At 33.2% G+C, this 11,665-nt stretch overlaps 1 protein-coding gene across 1 annotated transcript in view; it reads right to left on the bottom strand.

The window, feature by feature from the left end:
• Window positions 1-11,665, bottom strand: part of LOC109050242 (extracellular sulfatase Sulf-1-like) — a 106,419-nt gene that overhangs the window by 25,615 nt on the left and 69,139 nt on the right. Inside the window, exons 6-11 of the mRNA XM_042751552.1 lie at window positions 9,223-9,392; window positions 6,237-6,387; window positions 5,962-6,137; window positions 4,767-4,901; window positions 4,394-4,450; window positions 1,721-1,859 (exon numbers count right to left, since the gene is read on the bottom strand). Of these exons, the coding sequence (XP_042607486.1) occupies window positions 1,721-1,859; window positions 4,394-4,450; window positions 4,767-4,901; window positions 5,962-6,137; window positions 6,237-6,387; window positions 9,223-9,392 (828 nt within the window). The remainder of the gene's footprint in view (window positions 1-1,720; window positions 1,860-4,393; window positions 4,451-4,766; window positions 4,902-5,961; window positions 6,138-6,236; window positions 6,388-9,222; window positions 9,393-11,665) is intronic.

Genomic DNA, 11,665 nt, shown 5'->3' with positions numbered 1-11,665 from the left:
CTACTAGTCAAAGTAAAAGAAAGAGTATATAGAAAAACGATACTGATACTGTATTCAGCTAAAACTTGAGCGGAAGTATAACCATAACTACAAGTTTGTCTGTGCTCACAATTTAAAACCAGGCGTTTTCCGCAAAAGGTTTCATTTCACAGGAAAACGATGTCAGTAGCAAATCTACCCGTACTTACTGAAAACATCCGGTCATGTCAGTAAGATTATTGTAACATCTTTAAAAGAAGTCCTGACTGCTCCCAAGCTGCAAATAATAGTAAAATAGTATTACAATTTAAAATAGCTGTTTCCTTTCAATTGAAATATATTTACAAATGTAATTTATCCTTTTATGGAAAACTGAATTTTCAGCACCATTATTCCAGGAAGTGTCACATAATTCACATACATTCAGAACTTATTTTAATAAAAATATATATATTTTTATACATACACATACTACGAACATATAGACGTACGTGTAGGGATAAATAAGATATATATTATATTATTTAAATTATTTCTATCACATTTTTTGACCTCTTCTATAAAAAATCCATCATGCATTTGGATCACATGTACTTAAAAGATAATTCACCCTGCATACTTTTTGTGCACAAACGAAAAAAAATGGGGAAAAAAGAAAATTGTTGTGTTATTTTTTTCTTTGCACACAAAAATATTCTTGTAGCTTTCATAATATTAAGTTTGAAACCCTGATTCAACATGACTATTTTAACAATGTCCAACATCCCGGGCGGGCCTTGAACGGTCCAGTTGCATGGTTATTAATGCAGTGTCAGAAAGCTTTCAGATCTTCAAATTAAATTCTCTAATTTGTGTTTCGAATATGAATTGAGGTCTTAACGGTTTGGAAACGACATGAGGGTTATAATTTACTGACACCAATTTTCATTTTAATGTGTGAACTCCCTTTAATGATGCATTTAAACTATCGGACCAGGGGACTTTTTGTTAAGAAAGCAAATGGCATCAACTTTAACAAAGAATTCAGGTGCTATCCCTAAAAATATTTTAGGATCTTTCTCTGAACACTACGTCTCAATCTTTGTTCGGGCAGTGACTGGGCTACAAGAAGACTGAAGCGCCATGTGTTATTTTCATGTCCGCACACTTTTCGTGCATTCAATCAAATTTTCAGACAAAGTGTTGCAACACCAAACACTTAACTTAACCATAAAAAGGACTCTGGTTTGCATTATTGCAGTTCCTTGACATACATGTTTCTGCTTAACGCTACCTGAAATTGTTACCAATTTTGTAATGTTCAGCTCTCTCTGATTCATTGCCACGCCACAGAGGGTCTGGTGGAGCAGGCACACACTGTGCTGATGAAAGAAAACTGTGACCAATCTCCAATTATACTTAATTTGTTGTAAATATCGGTTTCAATTACATTGGCACCATTCATAAGACTCCGACTGTGAGCCGCACACTCCAATCTCCGGTTCCGTGTTGAAGGTGCAAAATGAAGTATGTCAAGGTTCATCATTACATGTTAAGTTGGGAAAAAGAGCATTTTTATTGTGCATAAACACCCCTGTTCCAGCACATAGTAACGGTAAACACAGGCCCAGGGAGAGACTTTTTTTGAATGTTTCAGAGCAAATATTGGTGAGAGTAATGTGTGCAATGTCATGTAGGGAAATAGTAGACAGTAGGTGACAAAAAAAAGGAGTAATGCATGTGTGTGTGTTTGAGTTTATACCTGTCCTGGTTGCTCGCAGGGCGTCTGATACTCTGCCTGCTGACACACCTCCTTCACCTTCTTGTATTTGGGTAAACTGTTAGATTGTTGTGTGTTCAAGTTGCCTCCTGACTCAATCGTTTTTTGCGCAAGGATTTTGCTGGAATGAGAAAAAAAAATGGCTTTGGTGAGTTTTTGCTAGCCACGTGTTTGAAAGTTGGCAGCTGTCACGAAAAGTTTCGGAATTCTGGGAAAACATAGGCCGTCACCACCCAAGGTCAGCATCTCATAACTAATGCGTGGAGAGCATTATAGCTTTCACAGCACACAAAAACAATGCGACCCAGATCCTCCATGATATACATGTCCTCTGGAGATATTTGTCCTAGTTATTTAGTTGTAGACAGTTCTATTAGATTGCATTTAAGACATTTTTTGATGTTTGTAAAAGGAATAGTTCACTCCAAAAATGCAATGTGCCAAATATACTCAACCGTCCAGGCCATCCAAGATGTGATTTGTTTCCTCATCAGAATGGATTTTTCGAAAAATTTACATTACATCACAATGCTCACCAATGGATCCTCTACAGTTAATGGGTGCCGTCAGAATGAGAGTCCAAACAGATCATAAAAATGTCACACCAATTTACAAGTAATCCACATTTTTCCAATCTATATATTCTTTTTGTTAAAAATTCCTATCTATCTATCTATCTACTTCTATCTATCTATATTATATCTTATATAGATATATATAATATATCTATATATATCTTATTATATATCGTATATAATATATAGTTATAAATATAAATATAATATATATATATTAATATATATCTATATACAATATATTATATTTTTTATTTTTTTTATTTTTTTTTTTTTTTCATAAACAAATCCATCATTAAGGCGTTTTAACTGTTGCTTCTGGCCAAAACACCAATCTATAATCCATTATAACGCTTCCTCAAGTAAAAAAAAAAAAAATACATTTCTTGTTCTTTCACATCAAAATCACACACATTTTTTTTTTTTTTTAACTGTTTTTGCGCTTTGGAAAGAGTGCTTGATCTTTACATATTCATCTGCTGATTCAGGTAAAATGACCCTTTAAGAGAGAAAGTAACGTAATATTATAGGGAAAATTTTTTCCAAATTTTATCCAGAAGCAACAATTTAAGTTAAAAACGCCCTAATTATGGTATTTGTTACAAACATGCAGCTTTGTTTTATTACTGATTATTTTCTGTTTATTTTTTTATCAGCTGTTTGGACTCTCATTCTAATTCACGGCACCCATTCACTACAGTAGATCCACTGATTAACAAGTGATGTAATGCTAAATTTCTACAGCATAATCTACATCTTGGATAGCCTGAGGGTGAGTACATTTCCACAGATTGTCACAAAGAATTTATTCCTTTAAACCCAGCCCAAATCCATAAAAACAAATCATAAAAAGCTAGAATTAGGATTCTGTCGTCACTGAGAGAATCCAAAAATCTAGTGATTCCTGTTGCCGAGCCAAGACTATGAACACAGTCTATCAAAAAGAATGAATTAAAGTATTTTATGTAATTCAATAATACATATTTAATCATTCATGCTCATTTTGCCTATTTTTACATTTAAAAATTAACTTCACCATCATCTAACACATTTAAAACTTTTCATTTTTTTAAATATAAAAAGCTGGAACGCCATTACAGATCATTCCAGCCAAATTAACCTCCGCCGGCAAGGGAAATGAAGTGTTCTGCATGATTTCACCACAGCTGATTAATGAAGTAGTTGCTAATCTGACTTCTCACAAAATGGGAGCTGTCGTAACCATGCATAACAGGTTGAATTAATGGCATTTTGGTATAAACACACCTCGAGTCAACGGTCTGGCTTTATACACAACAGTTACTGAGTCACGGAGGCAAAGGAAGGGACTGATCTGATCGGTGTGTTTTATTTATGATTGCGCTATTGATGAAAATTCTTTTTTTTATTATTATTAAGCGGTAGAGAAAGGGGTGACTGATTGGAGATGTTTTTTTTGATTGGCCCGGCAGACCGACAGCATCCCTGCGACTGACATGAGGAATGTTAGACCGTGGTTGTGCCCATGGCCACAGATACAATATATAGAAATCAGCGCAAGTTAAATAGGGCAACCTCAATACCATACCCTACCAATCCTCACATCAGCACAGAAATCAAGGGAAACGCTATGCAACACGTATCAAATTTGAGTCTGAGAACCTCACCAGTAATATCATGTATTTCCCCTGGGGAGGTGAGCTTTCTCTGTCGTGACGTGTCCTAGGTTACTGAAACATATCCGATAAATGGAGAGTCATAAAGCTGTCATCATCTGAATAGCTGAACTCCTGAGAACATATTTGATCGAAGCATGTCTGATCTTACTGTGACGCTGTAGTGATTGGTAATTTGGATAAACAAGAATATTTTTGTGATATTTTCCCACATTTTTTTAGGTGAACTTGAACCGAGACAAGTCAAGGAAGAAGGATGTTTGTGCAATGGAATCCTAAAATCATAACACTTACTGATCTAATCTTTTGGCGATTTTACAGTGCAGTCCTGGAATGGTTTGAATTGCATGCGGTGAGTTCAATTTAAATTTATTTCGCACATTCTGCAGTATGATTGAGAAGAGAGGGGATAATGTTTGCCTTACCCCCGCTCCACGAGGAATGTGTCCCTCCAGACTTTGGGTTTCCGGTTGGGTTTGAATCTGCCAATGTCGAAAACACAATATAGTTTATTTTCTCTCTCCAGTCTTTTGTGCTCGATTTGAACTAACCAATAAGCAGGATGTTTAGCTTGGCCTGAATTATGACACCTTAATCTGCTCAACATCTCCTGCCATCATGAGTGGCAGCGACCCCAGAGCACTTCCAGCATTCTTTACCTGCCAGAAACCCCTTATAAATGAAATCCAAATGTTCACAAACCGTTAAACTCAACTTAATTGAATTAAAAGCAATAAACAGATACTCCACAACCATTTATTACATTGGGAATGTGTTCATGGAGGTGATTTAGCTCACCTATTCCCACTCTTTTCCTGCTCCAGAAGCTTCAGAAATAAAACAGATTTGCCATCCATATCAGGTGGAGTGTCCAGACCAGCTATGTCCAGGATTGTGGGTGCCAGATCAATGTTTAGCACAAGATGGTTGTTCCTGTGGGGTAATACAAAAGATTGTATAGGTTATGTTATATATGTCATGTCATGTTATGTTATGTGATATATTGATAAAAACTAATATGCATATCTCAAATGCTTATATTAATTTATACATTATGTTTTAATATTTAATAAAAAGTATTTAAATAAATTGTGTGTATGAAATGTGTATACTGCGTGATAATGCTAATATTGTGTATACACACAGTAAATGTATAGATTTTAATATATAAATTAATACAAATATAAAAGAAATATGTACATTACTAATTTTGTTATAAATAGATATTCAAAAGAAAATTTACATATAAATGATATCATCATTTTTAAATGTGTATAATTTAATACATTTTTATGTTCGTATATTGTGCATAAACACAGTAAATTTTAATATTTGAATATATAAATAAATAAATTTTAAATATATATATAAATACATTTTCAAAAGTGTGAAAGATTATATATACAAATTTAAATATAAATATCTCATTTAGTATATTATAATTTTAAATGTGTACAATTTAATACAAGTTTATTTTTACATAGAGCATTTCATTAAAAAAGTAAATATATAAATTAATATAAATATATAAAACAAATATATAAATTAATATATTTTAATATGTTACAATTACAAAATGTGCATTATACTATAATAAAATGCTAATAAATAAAAATGATAATTTCCAAATATATTATTTAAAATGTATTACATTATGATCTTTAAATAAATCATTTTATATATTTAATATAATTAATATATTAATTTTATAATTTTTTTCATGTATTATTTATGTATAATTTTCATTTAATAAATAAACATTATAATTTTCAAATATATAATTTAAAACATATGATTATAATTATTTTAATTAATTAAATATATTAATTTAATAAATAATTTAATACATATTTGTATATATTATTTATTAATTTTTTCTTCATTAATTTTTTTAAATAATTATCATATTCAATTTTTATATACAAATTTAAATAAAGTGTGGAAAGAAATTATAATGTGCAAAATGTGCATTTCAAATACAAGTGGATTTTACCTTGCCCCTGGTTCCACATTAGGACCTCTGACAAAAAACGGCACTCTGATGTCAAAATCATAGGGCATAGACTTCCCCTTGACCAGGCCAAACTGGCCAATGTGGTAACCATGATCAGCTGTGTAAATGATATATGTATTCTCCAGCTCCCCGGTGTCCACCAGGGCATTATATATCTGTAGTAAACACACAAGTAAACACACATTTCCTTTCCGTTCATGTACAAAGTCTGTTAAATATCCAGAATCTGGAGCAAGAAAGTCTTAACTGCTGACCTTTTCCACAGAGTCATCTACAGACATCAGCGTCTGAAGCCTCTTTCTGTGCAGGTAGTTAGTGAACTCCATGTGAATCGGCTTCATCGGGCCGGTGTACTGCATGATCCAGTGCTTATCCATGTTTGGTGCATAGTTATAGCTGGGAGTTCTGCGTGAATAAGCACAACATGCTACTGTAAGGAAAACATGCACCTGTCTGCCATTTCACAAGCACTTGCGGTTGTTGGAGTTGCTTGTTGTATAACATACTTGACAAGCATCAATAACAGCAGTCGCCCTCCCCCTCTACGAAAACATACTAATTCTCCTCGCTAGGTGTTTTTCTTGGGCTCGCTCTCCATCACTCCTCACACCATGCTGAGAGTCTCAGGGTTTCTTGGCAGCGTTTAATCGTTTGAGGGTTGGCACATGCATAAGAAAAATAATAGCTTCCCCAGCCTTCGGGCCCAAAATAAAGTTTGTAATAAGTCCAGCAACGACAGGACTATAACTCATTTGCATTTGAAGTGGAGAATAAAAAGCTGGGTAAACAGGAGGCCGTGGACTTGTTTGTGGAGCTAAGGCTACGAGATGGCCACCTGTTGACTTCAGTTGGCATCTCTCTGCAGCTGAAAGACATGGCCTTCCTTCGCTTTCCAAACCAGACTCTTGTGCCTAGTGTCATAATGAATGATGGCCACAGGAAAGCTCCTTTCTGTCTGAGTGGACAGCTTCTGCCCTCTCTTCCTCAGTCTGCCTTTGTCCGCTCACTGAACTCTTCACCCAGCTAGTGAGGCACACTAATATGCCACACAAAGAAACCTGTCTCTTCGCATAGGTAGAGCAAATTTGGAATTTGGAGGTCAAAGGATGGAACTAGTCCAGATTGGACACCTGTCACAAGGCAGGGTGGAGAACGTTTGTCTTTGAGATAAAATATTTGTGTAGTTTTTTCTACAGCACAGGAAACATCACGTGTTTCAGAAATCTCCCTCAATACTCTTTAATTCTATTTGATAATAATAACAATAATAAAAAAAAAACCCACATACTTTGCCCGTCAAATTTATCGCATGGCAATGCAGATTTTATGCATTTGAGATTATTGGTATCAATTACCACATTAAAGAGCTCACAGGCTTACGCAATTCTTTTCTTCAAGACTGGCAAGAAAATCATCTGTGGCTTTATTTAAGTTTTACATAATGACTCTAGCAGGGCCACCTAGTATGATTTCCTATTATGCAAATTAATTATAAAGACAGACAAAGTGTAGTCTATTAAAATAAAATAAAATAAAGTACTATTATTTTTACTTCTTTCAATAAATACATAAAAAACTAACACAGACAAAGTATAAATACAAATATAATAAAATATAAATAATTACATTATTAATTTAGATATTTTAATTATTTTAATCAAGTCAACAAATGCTTATTTAAAAAAAATATTTATATATCATAACTTTATATATATATATCTATATATATATATATATAGATATATATATATATATATATATCATATATATATATATATGTAAAACAAATACAACACAAATTAAACTTGTAAAATATAAATAAAATGCGTATAAAGAAATTAAAGAAAGACATAAGTAAAATATATTAAAAAAAAAGTAAAAAAAAAGAAAATAAATCCTGAATTAAAACATATTTATATATTATAACTTTGGTAAAATATATATGTAAAACAAATACACAAAATAAACTTGTAAACTATAACTAAACAATAAGTAAATAAATAAAAATAAAAGTATATATAAATTAATAAATTAAGAGAGAGAGAGAGAGAGAGAGAGAGAGAGAGAGAGAGAGAGAGAGAGAGAGAGAGAGAGAGAGAGAGAGAGCGGAGACGAGAGAGAGAGAGAGAGAGAGATGAGAAAGAGAGAGAGAGAGAGAGAGAGAGAGAATTATTATTATTATTATTATTTATTTTATTTTCACTTTTTCTGTATTCACCTCTCTATATTTGGTTGAGCACCTTATTTATGTTTTTTGGATGCGTGTGCTTTTGTTCATTTTTACGCTGATGATAAATAAACCCAAAGAAGTGTCTGAAACCCTGCTGCATCACTCCAGAGTGCAACCTGCGCCTGCCATCTGTTTCCATCTTCATTTGGCACAACTTGCCAGGCAACCCTTTCAGCACCAGAGCGACTTGCCAGCCAATGTGAACCTTGGGGTATCCAAGTGTGATCCATTCAGAGCCCATGCACTTAAAAAGATATTAATAACGCAAAAGGGTCTTCTAAGACAATGCATTCCCCAAACCTACGTACTGAAAGACATGATTGATATGAGAAGAGCCAGAATGTTGTGTAGGAAGACAGGCTGAAAGAAATGGTTAGGCCCGAGGGACAAAAGTGCGATGTCGGCCTGACCAGGATCCTGACATGCCTGGGATGTTAAGGACTTGGAGATGGATGGCCCGTTGCCACAGCGCAGTTTGTGGAATAGGAACCTAGCCACAAAACTGATGATAGTGCAGTGAACCCATTAAGGTCTTGGCTCCGGAGTGAGAACCATAAAAATCTCATCCCCCATCATCTTACTTGGCATGTGCCAGAACTTTACTTGGACGATAAATCACTTTAGTTTCATGGTGGTAGTGTCGAGTGTGAAGTGCATTTCAGTGCACTGTCATCTCTTAAGAGTCTAATTTTAATGGCATATCCAAATATAGGAGGCCACAAAAATTCCTAAAGCTACAAGCTTATATTTACCTGCAAGCCAAATTATAATGGGTTAAAATTCATAGGAAAATTATCTGCTTGGAATGCTACTGTTCTACTAAAAAATGTGTCCCTTGGAATATCCTATTATAAATACATACAGAACAATAAAAATATCTAGACTCAACAATTTGAACGCCAGAGTCTATTCCAGCAGGGCTTGGCTCTCGGACAGGATAGACTGGGTTCAGTGGAGTTCATCGTTGTCGCTCTAGCAGAGTGTAACTGAATGTTCTGGGAGTCACTCACATGTGCTGGGAAGCGTTTGGGAAGAGCTCGGAGTACTGGGGAGCTGAATCCTCCGGGCCGTGAGGTGCTGCATGACTGATCACCATCATCACCGGCCGATGCGGGTACATGCGCTTGGACATTCGGAAGTAGTTGATGCTGTCGTTGGTAATCAAATCAGTGAAGTAGTCCTGGAACGGGAAGAAAAAAAAAATCATACATGCATAAAGTGAATGCTCTACACATGGATATGCTTTCTTTTACAGCTTGAACAAATAAAGCAAGGGTCAATTACATGATTTTAAAAAAAATATATATATGTATTATTTAAATTTAATTTATATTTTTATTAGAATTTCAAAAATTTGTTTATAAACATTTTTAAAACAATTTTAAATTTTGAATGAATTACTTATTTAAATTGCAATTCATACATTTAAACATTTTTAAAACCATTTAAAATTTGAATTATTTATTTATAATATTTAAATTGCAATTCATACATTTTGACTTAAATGCACTGATTCTTTGGTAAGTATTCTTTTAATTTCTAAATTAAAATTAAATTTGATATTTTGAGGGTGGCATAAAGTCAGGTCAAGACAAAATAACTGTCCGGATTTCATAAATAAAAAAATAAAAAAATAAATAAATAAAAATAAATAAATAAATGAATAAATGAATGAATAAATAAATAAATACATAAATAAATAAATAAATAAATAAATAAATAAATAAATAAAGTGGTTTGACAATCTTATTATTTCTTGGAAATATTTTAACAAAATTGCCTCACAGCTTCAGCTTATTAATATTTAATAATAATAATAATAATAATAATAATAATAACAATAATAAAAACTTTGGTAAGCCAGATCAACCTTATGGACTACAACCAACAAGGAGGAAAAAAAAAAGATTATTATTAGACCCTCAAAATTGTGCAAATCTGATAAATATAAATATTTTAAAATATTATTATAAAAGAATTACACTAGTATTAATATTAAAATATTAAATTCTAATATTAAAATCTAGATAATTACTTCTGAATGTAAAATATCATGTGGTTCAACTTCCTAAAAACATTCCTGAACTCATATATATTATGTACATTTTATAGTCATTGCTTAAACTTTTCTTGTAAATGGTACAGATACCATTAGGTACATTAGTGCTATAGTTGAGGGTAATGTCAGTTTCATTAAAATAATAATAATATTTTTGATAATAATAATAATAATAATAATAATAATAAATATATATATATATATATATATATATATATATATATATATATATATCTATATATATATATATATATATATATATATATATATATATATATATATATATATATATATATATATATATATATATATATATATGTATTTTTTTTTTTTTTTTTTTTTTTTTTTTTAATGAAACTGACATTACCCTCAACAATAGAAATAATGCCACGATGATCACAAGTACTAAGCACAACAAGGGCGTTGATGGCTTCACTCAATGTTAACAGGGTCTTGGCCTCCATGAGTCTGGTGTTATGACAACACTGATGTCTCAATCTTACTGCTATGAGGCAGCAGCAGGAATGTGCACAAGGGCTTGGGGGTAAAAATCACGTGATGCTGAAGCCGTAAGCCCTTTGATGGCACAGCTCCTGGTCTGTGCTGGTTGTGGGACAGTCTCCAACCCCCCTCCCCCCACCCCCCGCCCATCGCTAAAACATGCAGCTACCAGCATCTGTGGGAGTCAAGTCCTGTGGAAGTTATTGTTTAGAGACGTGCTCAGTGGACCTTGTTCCTCTGCATTACGGCAAAACATATCCATGTCATGTCAGGGTCTCTGGTGTACAACTAATTGAACCAGCATGTTTGTTTACTTTGGAAAACTATACAGTATCATCTTGAATGTTTCACTGAAATAGAATCTGAATGTACCTAGCATAACTAATGCATTAAAGATCTCGGACTGAATGAAGGCACAAACTGTGCCTTTGCAACAAATTCTTATTGATTTACTTGTTGACTAAATAGAACTAAAAGGCTACAGCTAATCTGGAACGTGTGACATTCTTCACCAATGAGAATCATTTTTGTTACAAAATTTGGGGCAACATTTCTAGCCAAGATATTCTTCTAAACCTTTATATCTCTGCCTTGATTCCTTAAATCTTGAATTTAAACAGGAACATAAATGTTCCTAACTAAGGGTTTCCAGGAACCACTTGAACACCTAGCCACAAAATTTCTGCAAACCTCAGGGTGAAACCTTCAGCCTCTTGTGCCTCTCCACTTGTGGGTAACTTAACACCTACATCAAATTCAACAAGCAGGTTATTGACACCCAAGTAACAGTCCAAATATTTATTTGCTGCCTCCAAGCCAATTTATGCCCAAACCATGACACCTCAGCACAAATTCCACATTCCTCAAAAACATGCTACCTGAGAGAGACTTTT

This window comes from Cyprinus carpio, chromosome B24 (assembly GCF_018340385.1).
Source record: "Cyprinus carpio isolate SPL01 chromosome B24, ASM1834038v1, whole genome shotgun sequence".
Lineage (NCBI taxonomy): Eukaryota > Metazoa > Chordata > Actinopteri > Cypriniformes > Cyprinidae > Cyprinus > Cyprinus carpio.
The sequence above is the reverse complement of the archived record's forward strand: the minus strand, read 5'-3'. Positions and strand labels throughout refer to the sequence as shown.